Raw genomic sequence first — 13,830 nt, 5'->3', positions numbered from 1 at the left:
ATGTACAAATGCGCTTTACACAATTGATGTGTGTATGGATTGCGATAACAGTTGTAAGAGCCCCTAATAAAATGTTTAAAAAAGAGTTGTATGAGCCTCTAATAAAGCGATTTAAAAAAAATTATTGTATATTAAAAAGCAAAATTAAAAGCAAAAAAAATCAGTGAATGAATAATTTTAACCAAAAATTAACAAAAACCTAGATACAAACAAAAGTAAAATAAAATCTAAAATTTAGTACAGCAGTAAACCAAATAGCATAAAAAATAATTTCAGGTTTGTCGCAATTCCCCCACAGCTCTTTATAAGAAAATATGCTGTGGTACAACAGCCTACTATACCATTACATCTAGGTAGTGCTTCCATTGAGCTAAGTCTGAACAAACTTCCTTAGTTTACTATGTAAAAATTTTGATAGGCGACTTCATTTTCAGGCTTTAAAATACTATTCATCTTAGAGCAATTCAAGCACACTCTAGGTTAAAATATGCAGATATAAATAACAAAGACCATATGTTATATTCTCAGGCTTTTGACTATCCTTAAAGAAAATGATATTCAAAACAAAATGGAAAAAGTAATTTCCAAGTTTTTAGACATTAGAGCTAAACATACATATCTTTAAATTTACACATAAATACATGCTTTTATTTTAAGAGTACACTATGCTAATTGCCGTCTGCCTTATATCCCGAGAACAAAAATAAATGCTGATTCAATGAAGCATCCAGCATCCTGTACTTTAATACTGGCATATGTCTTAGTGGAGAAGAGGTTTTAAAACACACACACACACAATTACCCTAGCATAAGACAATAAATACCTATAACCTGCTGCCTTCAAGTTCACTGACTCAGAGCCATCATCAAAGACAGAGGAGAACTGCCGCACAGTACTTCTAAGGTTGTAACCCTTTATGGAGGCCGACAGCCTCATCTTTCCCCATGGAGCGGCTTGGCAGGTTTGAATTGCCAAACCATTTGTTGGGCATCTGAGTGCTTAACCACTGTGCCATCGGGGATTCTAGAAAAGCAATTATACTCACCGATATATATTCCAAGTGGCAACAGGCAAGTTGAGGAGAAAGATGAACCAGTGCAGTGAAACTAGCATTAATACAGTAACAACGGTATGGCCAATTACTTCTGGAATTACCCACTGCAAGGGAAGAACACAGTGTTATATCTCTTCTGCTGTGTCTTTTCTGACTATATATGTTATTTGAAGCTAAATCAACACACAGAGAACTTACCTGCCACTGTTTCAAGGTTATTTTTAGTCAGGTGCCCCAAATTTGCATACCGCTTACCTCATGCAAATACATCAAGGCACAGCTTAAAAATAAACACTTAATTTCAATTACATTTTATTCCAAGAAAGGTCTAGCATCACTAAGCAGATTTTGAATGACAACTAACATCAGCAGCAAAAGAGTCTATATTTACTCTCTATCGCATCAAAAAGCCTCTTACTCTAATCTGCGATAGTCAATACATGTATTTGCTGCTGCCTTTCGAGGCAGAACATCAATTTAAAAATTTTTTTAATCCATAAGAGGAAATTTTTATATAATTAGAAAAGAAAAAGGGGAAGGGGGGATGACTTTAAAAGTGTGTAGGAGCAGTTCAAAGTTGACCAAATAAGACAATGAACCAAGGTGCTAGGATCCTAGGATCCTTGTTCACTGTGTAATTATATATTCTCAGCTACTGTAACAAGGTTTGCCTAACAAGACTTTGCTTTTTTTAAAAGAATCTGCTTTTAAAAGATGCTAATACCCTGTTTCCCCCAAAATAAGACCTACTTACAGTTTTGCCTCTCGGTGAAATATAAGGCAACCCCCTGAAAATGAGACCTCCCCAAAAACAAGGGTTTGGATTGTTATGATGATGTTCCAGAAGATGATGACATGACTGTCATTGAATAAATGAGTAAATGTACCATAGATTGTTGTACATGGAAATAATGGTAGCAACAATTAATTCTTGATACTGTAGGATTCAGTTTGTCTGGTTATGCTGGTTTGTGATGACAACTACTACGGTACCGTAATACAGGTAATAAATTTCCTTTTTTTGTTGTTCAACAATAAATGTGTACCATATTCTTCATGGAAAAGTAAGACAGCCCCTGAAAATAAGACCTAGCGCATCTTTGGGAGCAAAAAGTAATATAAGACACTGTCTTGTTTTCAGGGAAACGGTATCACAAAGCAACAACATTTTTTTTCTTGGCGTCTTGGTTTTTAAGGCTGTCTGCAGGGTTATTTGGGGTGCTGATTCAGAAAATTGCATTGGATGGATCATATCTGCTCTAGTTTCTTAGATACGTTTTTCACTATATTTTCAGCTATTAAGTTATACTAATTTATTAATTCATCCTCCTATTTTAAATATGAGAAAAATTCAGACCCACAAATCATGGAATAAGACAATAAATTTGTAAAGAATTAGGTTTCCTGGAACGTCCATGGAAGCTGTATATGGGTCCCATGGTAGATAATTGCTTACGCATTGAGCTGTTGATCATAAGGTCAGTGGTTTGAATCCACCAGTCACTCTGCAGCCTTTGGAACACAGAGATTTGGAAACCCAAAGGGGTAGTTCTTCTCTGCCTACAGGGTCACTATGAGTTGCCATTGATTAGGTTGCTGTGGGTTTTCTTTTTGGCATGGAAGTCTATACAATATATAGAGACTACAAGTTGATGCTGTAAAGCCAGAATATAGCCCAAGAAGAATAGAAAACAGTAAAAATTGAAAAGGCACACATACAAAAGGTGTGAAGGCAATTCAGAGTGTCAAAGACATAGACTTCATAGCAATTTTCATAACTATTTTGAAGATCTAAATTCATCTTCAAATTATGCAGTAAACATTTTAGAATACATTTTAATATATAGAAATATATAGAAATTAACGGATAGCTCATGCTAAATGATCCAGATGTGAGGTTGACAACAACATTTTTATAAGAAAAAACTAACTTTTCTTTTAAAAGTTGCGCACACGTGGAGAAGTTCTTCCATTTTATAACAAGATTGGAACATTTAAACTCTGACAGACCCATTTTAGGTTTGTGAACATTTGAATCTCTAGTTATTGTCCCAAACTTACTACTCGCCAATTGTGACTCACCAGGACCCTAGAAGACAGACCGGAACTTCGCCTGTGGGTGTCTGAAGTCGTAAATCTTTCTGGGAGCAGAAAGCCTCATTTTTTTTTTTTTTTTAGCAAGAGCAGTTGGTGGGCTCAAATAGCTGACCTGTGGTTAGCAGTCAAACACATAATCCACTCTGCGATCAGGGATCCTTACTTATTGTATAGTAACTCTATTTCTGGCTTTTTGTTTCAGACAACTGCAATAAAGTATAAAGTGCCATAAACCAAGTCTAACAAGCCTGGAAAGGAATCCTTGCTCTTTATTCACCATGCAATCCTGGGAAGACTTCATTATCTTCTCTAAGCCACACTTTTTTACAATGTGTGGAGATCATCATACCTAACTCACAAAGCTGTTTCACAGATTCAGATGAAATAATGCATGTATGTCACATGCCGTATAAAAACTCACTGCCACAGAGTCGATTCTGACTCACAGTGACCCTATAAGGCCAGGGTAGAACTGCCCCTGTGAGTTTCTGAGACTGACTCTACAAGAGAGAAAGCCTCATCTTCCTCCCAAGGAGCAGCTGGTGGTTTCGAATTGCTGACCTTGTGGTTAGCAGCCCAACACATAACCATTATGCCACCAGGGCTCCTATGTGCTGTCCTTATACTGAAAGAAATAATGGAATAGGTCTGTTTATTAAGCAGCCACTACACCAGCAGGGCTCCATGCATGTCAGCCAAGGTTACTTACTGCTAACTCTGCCAAGGGAGCCCCAGTGGAGTCGTGAGTTATGTGTTTGGCAGCTAACTTAAAGATTGGCAGTTCAAACCCATCAACCACTCCTTGGGAGAAAGCTGAGGCAGTACGATTCAGTAAAGATTTCCAGCCTCAGAAACTCTACAGAGCAGTTCTACCCTGCCCTTCAGGGTGGCTATGAACGAGAATTGACGCCAAGGCAGTCGATGGTGGCATGGTGGGATCACTCTGCATGCTATCTGATTCCTAGTTTCCAAACTTTTCATTTCTTACTGTTTTACACAGAACCCCACCTGAAACTAAGTTCTAGGAAGCCAGATGTGACCTTACTGGATATGGATTACTAACTTTTAGCCAAATCCTGTTTTCAATCTCTTTTCTGCTTCCCATGGACCCTTCTACTAACTTATTCCCAGAACATAAGCACTCGATTTACATCTATCTCCTCCATGGAAGCCTAGGAGATTCTTTTCTGGAGCAACTAAAAGGTGCAAGGGACAACACCTACCAATAACCCCTGCCATGTCAGGTAACCCAATGAAAGTCTAGATAGATATCAGTTACTCTCCTGGGAGTCAACAGGCCTGGGCCACCCATGCAGAGCTTCCAAAAAGCATCTTAGTGCTTTAACCTGAAGTACGCTAGACAATCACTGATTGGCCATTTGAGGAAAACCTCCATCCAACATGAAAGAAACGGGGGGAAAAAACAAAAGAAAGGAACTTGGAAGAAATAGAAATAATGTAGGAAGCAAAAGAACAATTTACGAATAATATTGTCATTTTTCTCTGAGTGCTAAGAGAATTAGGCATGAACCAAGAGAACAAAGCTGTGGGAAATGTAATCTACAGCACAGATGAGAAGTCAGAAGATAAAGTTAAAAGAAATCTTAAGTAATCAAGGTGGAAGGGGAAAAAAACCAAAGCAGTGAAAATGAGATTAAAAAATTGGCAAAACAATCCAGCAGATCAATTACTCAGTGACTGAGTGTAACAAAAAGAGAGGAATGAAAAGAGAATTCTTTTCTGAAAAGAATACAAGACCATTTCTCAAACATATAGAGCCTATCAGATGTCCTTTTCTGGACATTTATCACTGTTTTGTTAAAAAAAAGGCCTTCCTAAATAATGGCCCACAAAGGTACCACTGTGTAAAATTCTAAGGGCAAAGAAGTAATTCAGAATCTTGCATAGAGCGGACAGGACCAAAATATAAATAAAATCACATAAGAAAAAGAAATCAGGGCTAGGGCATGGCACCCCATCAGCAGAAATCACTCCTACAGGTCAACAAACAGACCTGGAATTATTTATAGGCTTTTCTTTTTTTGTCATTGATTTTGTTGTTGTCCTGTTTTGTTTTGCTTTGCCTTGTTTTTGTGCCTATTATTATCTTTGCAAGTCTATCTAGATAAGACAGGCGGGATAAACAATTCTGAGGAGAAAACAAAGGGACCAATGGTTGGTGGGTGAGAGGGGTTGGCTAGGGAAAGGAAGGCAGTGTAAACCAACTCAGGGACAAGGGAACAACACGTGATCTAAAATCGATGAGGAGGAGGACATAGGACGCTTGGTGGGGCTTGATCAAGGGCAGCGTAGCCAACAGGAATTACTGAAACCTGACTGAAAGCCAAAAATGATAGAGGGACAAGAGGAAAGTAGAAGGAAATAAGAGGAAAGAATGAGGAGGCAAAGGCATTTATAGAGGTCTAAATACAGGCATGTACATATGTAAATATGTTTATACATGATGACGGGGAAATAGATCTATGTGAATATATTTATAGGTTTAGTATTAAGGTAACAGATGGGCATTGGGCCTCCACTCAATTACTCCCTCACCTTCCCAACACGATCATGAAAGACAAAATGGGTGCATAAGCAAATGAAGTGAAGAAAGCTGATGGTGCCTGGCTATCCAAAGATATAGCTTCTGGGGTCTTAAAGGCTTGAAGATAACCAAGTGACCATCTAGCTGAGAAGCAACAAAGCCCACATGGAAGAAGCACAGCAACCTTTGTGATCATGAGGTGTCAATGGGATCCAATATCAGGCATCAAAGACCCAGAACAAAAAATCTTATCAATGTGAATGAGGGGGAGCGCAGAGGGGAGACCCAAAGCCCATCTGTAGATAATTGGACATCCTCTAACAGAGGGGTCACAAGAAAGAGAAGAGCCAGTCAGGGTGCAGTAAAGCACCGATGAAACATACAACTTTCCTCTCATTCTTTAATGCTTCCTCCCCTTACTATCATGACCCCAATTCTACCTTACAAGTCCAGCTAGACCAGAGCATGTACACTGGTACAGAAAGAGCTAGAAGCACAGGGAATCCAGGACAGATAATGAGAGTAGTGATACTAGAGGGGAAGGGGAAGGTGGTGGGAGAAAGGGGGAACAGATCACAATGATCTATGTATATAACCCCTGCCCAACGGTACAGACAACAGAAAAGTGGGTGAAAGGACACAGTGGTTGGTATATGACATGAAAAAAAAACGTTATAAATTATCAAGGGTTCAGGAGGGTGGGGGTGGGTAGTGGGGGTGGGGGAGGATAAACTGATACCAAGGTCTCAAGTAGAAAATGTTTTGAAAATGATGGCAACATATATACAAATGTGCTTGACACAATGGATGGATGGATGGATGGATTGTAATAAAAGCTATAAAAGCCCCCAATAAACTCATTAAAAAATAAGCAGAAATCAAAATGGCATCTGACTTTCTAACTTGAACACTGAAAGTCAGAAAACAACTAAAACAGTCTTCTAAAATCTGAGGGAAAAGTGTTTTCCAACCTAGAATTTTGTACTCAGACCAACTACTAACCAGGGGTAAGACATTTGATGACACACAAGACCTCAAAAACTTAATCCCCAAGTACTCTACCTCAAGAAGTTACTCCAGCAAAGTGAATGAATATGCCCCAAACAAAAGGAGAATAAGAGACCTGAGAATCAGGAGCTCCCAAACCCAGGCGGAAAGCCCAGAGCGCAGACAAGACCTCTTTAATGGCGGGCAGTCTCTTGAAATGTCACTCGGGAAAACACTTAACTGATCACTTTAAGATGTTTGACAATGCTCAAAATAATACTCACTGGTTTTACAGATGTTATTGAAAATCCTTAGTAACAGGTAAATAGAAAAATGAAGGGAAAAAATTCTGCAAAATTATTAACGTTGAGAAAGACAAAGCTATCCAAAATATAAAAATAAAAGAGAGAATATCACTGTTTACTACAAAGCTCTGCCATAACACATTTATATTATCAGAATATGGCATCACAGGGAAAGAAACACTGAAGGTAAATTTAACCCCAAAAATAAAATGAAAAGATAGAAGATATTTAAGGGAGGAGTACCAAAATTTAATCTAAATTTTAAAGGACAATCTAATTTTTTTTTTATAATCCAAAATTTAAAAGGTAGGGAAGATACTGTTTTCATAATTTTGTAAAAATTAAAATTAACACTAAAAGCCATTTAACTTCCAAGTCAAGGAATAACTTTCTTAATGAAAGAATCTCAGTAACCATTTCTTTTATTTAATTTCTTATCAAGGATAACCCAAAATGTAGCTGAAATACTGAATATGCAAGAAATACAAAGCAATATAGAGAAACCACCTGATTTTTAAAAAATTTAAAAATCTATCATCCTTTTAAACTTAACTGCCATTGAGTTCACAATCTCACCGTGACCCTGTAGGACAGAGTAGAACTGCCCCTATGGGTTTCCAAGACTAACTCTTTATTGGAATAGAAAGTCCAATCTTTCTTTCACAAAGGGGCTGGTAGCTTTGAACTACTGACCCTGCAGCTAGCAGCACAATGAGTAACCACTAAGTCACCAGAGGTCCTTATCATCCTTCTAAAGAGAAGTATCTTTTTCCAGAAGCTCTTTCTCTTTCCAAAGACAAGTTAACTTTCCAAGTTTTCATTTCTCTCACGGGTCAGAGAAACTGAAGTAGACTGAAAGAAGATAGGCAAAGGGAGACACGGCATCATTTTTAGGTCAGGTCAAAGTCACCTCACAGTACTGTATGTATGAACTTTCATCTAAAAATGTTTCTATTTGTTCACCTCAGAAAGTGAAACAGGGCCAACTGGTTTTCATATATCTATATCTATACAATCTTGCTAAATATAAAGTCCGGACTACACTAAGGATAAAAATGCCTTCAAACAAATCAGTCAATTAATTCCAGTCTGCAGCAAGCCACACAGAGGTCTTCTTCTTTCATTCAACAAAAGGCACACAGACTGAGCCTTTTTGCCATGAGCAGGAGGAGGGGTCTGGACACAGAAAACAAAGAAATACCCTCATAATGAACCTGTGCCTAGCCTGAGTAATGATGTCAAGGGGACCAGGAAGAGGTAAAGAAACAAAATGTCCAAGTCATAAGTCCTAGTATGAAAAAAACTCCTGGTAGCTCAGGGTCTCCTCCTGCCCCTGCAGGTACTGGGCATAGGGTTCAAGACCTCCAGTCTGTGTGCAGGCCCCTACACCCAGTACCCACACCTTGTGGACATCCTGGGGGTTGACTTCTCTCCTGTGACTGTCTCCTAGAGGATGGTCATGGCTAAACCACTCTGTGCCCTGCACACCCGGCCTCCAGGCTTCAGGCAGGCCGATGCAGGACCAGTGGCTGGTTCTCGCTCCCTCCCCCGCTAGTCCTAGACAAAGGCACCTGGAATGCTTCGCCCAGGATGGTCTCCCTGGGACCTTCAGGCTGTACCAGTGCTGGAAGGACCAAAGTCCTCAGGGGACACTTATTTGGTTCTAAGATGAGGACCTTGATGTGCGCCTACCCTGGGACAAGGGTCCCAAAGCTGTACTATATGACTGTCCAGGAGCTAGGCCCTTTCAGGGGGCTCATTAACTTTATTTGGTTCAATGCTCTCATTAAAGACCTGTTAGTCAAAGAAAGAAAGGAGGGAGGGAGGTAAGAAGGGAGAGGGAAAGGGCGAAGGAGGGAGAGAAAAACAAGAATTCCTAGTATGCCTTCACTGCAAAGCACAGCAGCTCTGTCAACTCTCCCGTGAACAAGAGGGAGCACACGCCCTGAAATCAAGTGTACATTCATATGCTGAGCAGCTATCATCATCTTCAGTACAGAACATGGCGTGCCGATTTCAGTACCAGAAAATGAGCAACGAAATCTTACCTTGTTTAATTTCGAGCAACATGATCTAGCATTAATGTAATCACATTCTAAATCAGACAAAGTAATTATCTGAGGCTCAAGATAAGGAATTTGTAGTTTTACAACTAAGCAAATTTCTTTAAGTTTCACTAAGCAATTGGGGAAAATCCCTTATTTACTCAGAGTTGGTTCAATTTTCTTATTTATGTTCTTCTTGACAAAATTATTTTCACAGAACAATCCTTTTATTATTCTCACTTCAATCTGGCCCATAGAAATCTGATGCAGACAAGGAAACTCAGACTCAGTCTGAGTTCCTCAAATGCTTACCAATGGCTCTAAGAAACAGAAAATAACACCAATAAAACTTAGTTAAAAAAAAACACTAAGTTAAATAGTAAAAACCTGAACTTCCAATACTAGAAAAAGTATTTGTTCATGACACAAGCATAAAAAGTCTTCAACGCCTTAGAATGTGTTTAATGAAAACAAGACACAAAACTGAGCCTAGCCACATTGGTAGCAGCTAGGCCAAAAATCAGATTATGTATGAATACTTTTTTATATTTGTGAAACTCCACAGTAGCCACATTAAACTGGAATTAGATCTAAACTACTTTTAGTTTAAACTGTAAACCCACAAAGAACAATTTAAGGAGGTGGCCATAAAAGGAGAAGTAGATGTAGTTAATGAAATGATTAAGTTTGGGATCTGCTTTAAGATATCCCCTGCTCCCATCACCTACGGTAGTTGAGGGAGAGAAAAAAAAAAAAAAAAACAGTTGCAAAATGTTGGAAATGACTGAGATGGAAATATACGGTTCTCTACTTTTATGCTTGAAACTGTCCACTAAAAAAAAGTAAAAAGTACTCTCAACTAAATATTAAACACTGCCATATTACTAGCTCCTTGTCAATCCTCAATACACCTAAAATAAGCTTCATAATTTCCCCACAAAATTGCTTCTCCTCCAATTTGTCTCCTTTTTGCCAACAACTTTATCGGCTCCAAATGTGGAAAGCCCTCTCTGCTTTCTATGTCACAGCACACATCAATCATCACAAGACCCTATCAATAATTTCTTCTTAACATCACTCACTTTTATCCCTTTGCTTCCACTTGCCCACAGTTACTCAGGTGAACCTCTTACCTTCCAGCCTTTCCTGTTTCCAACTCACACTGCGGATTCACCTTCCAGTAACACACTCAGTCACTGCCACGGAATTGATTCTAACTCAGCAACATTATAGGAAGAAGTACAACTGCCCCCTTAGGGTTCTAAGACTTGAAATCTTTACCGGAACAGACAGCGGCATCTTTTTCTTGAGGAACGGCTGGCTGGTTTGGACCACCGATCTTGTGGATGGCAGCTTAATGTGTAGCCCACCATGCCACCAGGATGCCATAAGGACCAGTGAAAAAGAGTAAGGTCCTCCAGGGATTGACAGTGGCTGCAACAATGGGCTCAAAGCCAGGGCTATGAAGGCAGTGCAGGCCCAGGCAGTTTGGTTCAGTTGTACATAGAGTTGTTATGAATAGGAACAGACTCAAAGGCAACTAACAACAATAATACAACTCTTTGTTTATGCCAACAAGTTTCAGTGGCACCTCACTGCCTAAAGGATAACATTCAAGTTGACTACACACTGGTTTAATTTCACCTTTCCTTCTGCCTTTCCAATCTGACCTTCTAATGTCACTAAAATCAACTCTGTGCTCCAGATGGTCTATTCATTAACTTGTCACTCATAAATGCCCTGAACATGCCTGTCTCTAAACCTTTGCTCTTGATGTACACCTCTATAAATTTTGCTCATGGTTCAAAGTCCAAAATTCCTACACCTTACAGAAAATCTACCCCTCTTTTCCACCTCTGATTGCTAAAACTAAGTGAGTGCAACAGTCCTAAAATACAGTAATAAAGTATGATGGCTTTCATCAAAATGCATTGAATGTATACCATGCCTGCCAACATTACACTCCACAGAATCAACCCATTCCATCAGACATAAGCGGTATCCATCAAGACTACTGTAAAGTGTCAGGCCTAGTTTTTCCAAGAAGAGAGCGGGAGAAATCCAGAGTTTAAGATCCAATTTCTTAGGGCACAAAAGGTACAGATACGCAGCATCCAAACTTAGGCAAGACGTGTTGTCCTTCCAGTCTGTTCCTCAAACCTAGAAAAACTCAGGGATCTTCTCATTTTAAAAAATCCATTGAAGTAAAAGCTGCAGCTGCAATCTTTATTATTCACCAGCCATCGGAGCGCAAGGAGCCCTAGGGCACAATGGTGGCTCTAACCAGTTGCTCCACTGGGACAAAGATGTGGCAATTCCCTTCCCTAAAGATTTACAGCCTGCAAAACTGTGGGGCCCGAGTTCGATTCGACTTGATGGCAACAGGTTTGGTTTGGTTTGGTTAGACATCAACCTAACACATGCTCTCATGGTAAACATACCTACGTGGGAAGAAAACACTTCCAGTTTAACGATAAGGAAGGCTAAAGAGGTGGAGTAAAACTCGTTGCCAACGACTAACTGAGCAGGTCGGATTCAAACTGTTGTCTTTTTTCACTATAATAAAGTCCCTCAAAAGTAAGAAAGCAAGTGGAGGGACAATTATCTTAATAACTCACCTAAAACCAGCATTCTCTACCAAATAAAAGAGATTAATTCAGCTAAAAAGGAGCACGTGTCATTTTGAAATTTTGGAAACGAAAACACGTGCATGGGCTACTAAATTTGCAGGATCGGCAATTGTCTGAGGCAATTAGCGGACAACCATTAGCAGAGGGCTTTAAAATAATTAATCCTTCCTAACATTCACTACCAAACGATCCCGTGAAAGAAGCAACCCATCCCTTTTGGGAAAAAAGTCCATTCCTGAGTTTGAAAGGTCCCAGGCACGAACCCAGATCCGAGAGAACAAAGGCGGCAGGGGTGTCGCCCAGAGAATGACCCCCTCTCTGGTCCCAGACACAGACAGTCAGTCGACGAGGAACTGCCTATGGGCGTGGGTAGGTTCTCGAGACCCCCCTCCCCCACAAGAATCCGAAGACGGCCCCGCGGGTGGGGGGCTCCCGACGGAGAACACTGCCCCTTCTGTCCAGGGCGCCCAAAGCGGGACGCGATGCCGGCCTTCGACCGGGATAGAGCTGCGCCGGGGCGTCGTGGGGCCTATCAAACGCCAGAGCCGCTAGGACCCCCAGGTGAGGGGCGGCCGCAGCCCAGGCAGGGCGGGGCAAGCCGGCCCCAGTTGTACAACCTGGGCACTCCCCGCGCCGGGGCTCGCCCCACCCGGGCCCACCCTCAGCCTGGCCCCCTCGGCGGAGGGCCCAGGGCCGGCCTACGCTCGCTGCTGCCCGCCTCAAACAAGGATACGAAGTAGACGGAGAGGAAGATGAGCGCGCAACAATCGAGAAGAGAAAAGACGAACACCACAGCCTCCATCCTCTTCCGCCGCCCTCGGCGCCGCCACCACCGCTCCTACAGTCAAACCGGCGGCGGCGCCCCTGCTCGCCCCGCCCCTGATAGGCCCTTGTCCAGGCCGGCTGGGGCGTGTAGTCCATCCCGTCTGGAGTGCGGCATGCTGGGAGTTGTAGGCGAACTTTTTACACGCTGTTTATCGTCCCGGTGCATGCTGGGGATTGTAGTTGATTAGTACAATCTAGCTCGAAAATGTAATTTACATTTCCAGAAATTGTGAACATTGATTAGTGGGTATTTGCCTAAGTGCCTTTAATCTGTTGGGTACCCAGTAGAATTCATTTCTCAGGTGTGAAGTTATTACTAATATCTGCTCTTCCCTTTGCACTCGACCCAATTGGAAGTGAAAAGAGGTTCTCAGCTCAAAGCACAAATCTAACTTCAACACACCTGACTTAACACTTGAAATTTATGCTCCTTGGTCTCAATTTCTCCAGCGTTCGCACAGTTCTTTATTTATACTGTCTTAACAGAAGTGTCTCTCCTCCGCTCTGGATGTTAAGATCAATGAAAACTGATTTATTTGTCTGACTTCTTCATTAAACATTTCACTAACATCTTAGCATATATGCTAAGAACTTCTATAGACTCTAGGGATACAGTACAGAACAGGGCAAACAAGATCCTTGCTCTCCAAGGGTGGGTAGGAGGAACAGGTTGAAAAAAACAAAACAAACAAAAACACGAGAAGATCATTTCAAAGGTTAAAAACAGCTATGAGGAAATTATATCAAAGTAATTTATTCAACCATTTTTTTCTGCAGCTAGTATACCTACTCACTTATATCTTGTTACCAGACATTTAGCATTTATGACAGTAATTTTTAAAATCTACCTTATTTTGCACATTAATTATAGACTTCTGGCAGAAGCAAATGCTAAGGTGAAAAGCAAAGATCAGCACTGGTTGTGATAGCTAAATCAGCTTGGTCAACTTGAATAGTGATTCCCAGTTGCTTGGCAATTATGTAATGATGTGACTTGGCAGTTATATAACAATGTAGTCATCTTCCATTTTGTGATCTGGTGTAGCCATCCTCCATTTTGCATAATGCTGGTTTTCACATAATAATCTGGTCTTACAAAAATAAAGAAAAGAAAAGAAAAAGGAAACAAAGAATAATCTGGTCTTTGGAACTTAACAATGTCAGTAAGTCAGGAGTGGGTGCAGATGCCAGGTATATTTCTAGGAATACGGAGTGAAGATGAGAGAAGAAGCTGCTGTGTTTCTGTAGCTAACATTTGTGTGAAGCTGCTTTAAAACTGGTCATGACTGGAAATGAGTGACCTAGGTCTGAATCAAAGCTCCACTTTCTGAATTAGACTTT

At 40.6% G+C, this 13,830-nt stretch overlaps 1 protein-coding gene across 1 annotated transcript in view; it reads right to left on the bottom strand.

The window, feature by feature from the left end:
• CNIH4 (cornichon family AMPA receptor auxiliary protein 4) overlaps positions 1-12,506 on the bottom strand; it is a 28,298-nt gene extending 15,792 nt beyond the window's left edge. The window contains exons 1-3 of the mRNA XM_004699938.3: positions 12,398-12,506; positions 9,038-9,106; positions 1,047-1,159 (exon numbers count right to left, since the gene is read on the bottom strand). Of these exons, the coding sequence (XP_004699995.1) occupies positions 1,047-1,159; positions 9,038-9,106; positions 12,398-12,466 (251 nt within the window). The 5' untranslated portion in view covers positions 12,467-12,506. The remainder of the gene's footprint in view (positions 1-1,046; positions 1,160-9,037; positions 9,107-12,397) is intronic.
• Between the last annotated feature and the right edge of the window lie 1,324 nt (positions 12,507-13,830).

This window comes from Echinops telfairi, unplaced genomic scaffold (genome assembly GCF_000313985.2).
Source record: "Echinops telfairi isolate 266 unplaced genomic scaffold, ASM31398v2 ScPeMD7_7424;HRSCAF=8462, whole genome shotgun sequence".
NCBI classification, from domain to species: Eukaryota; Metazoa; Chordata; class Mammalia; order Afrosoricida; family Tenrecidae; genus Echinops; species Echinops telfairi.
This window is presented reverse-complemented; position numbering and strand designations above follow the sequence as displayed.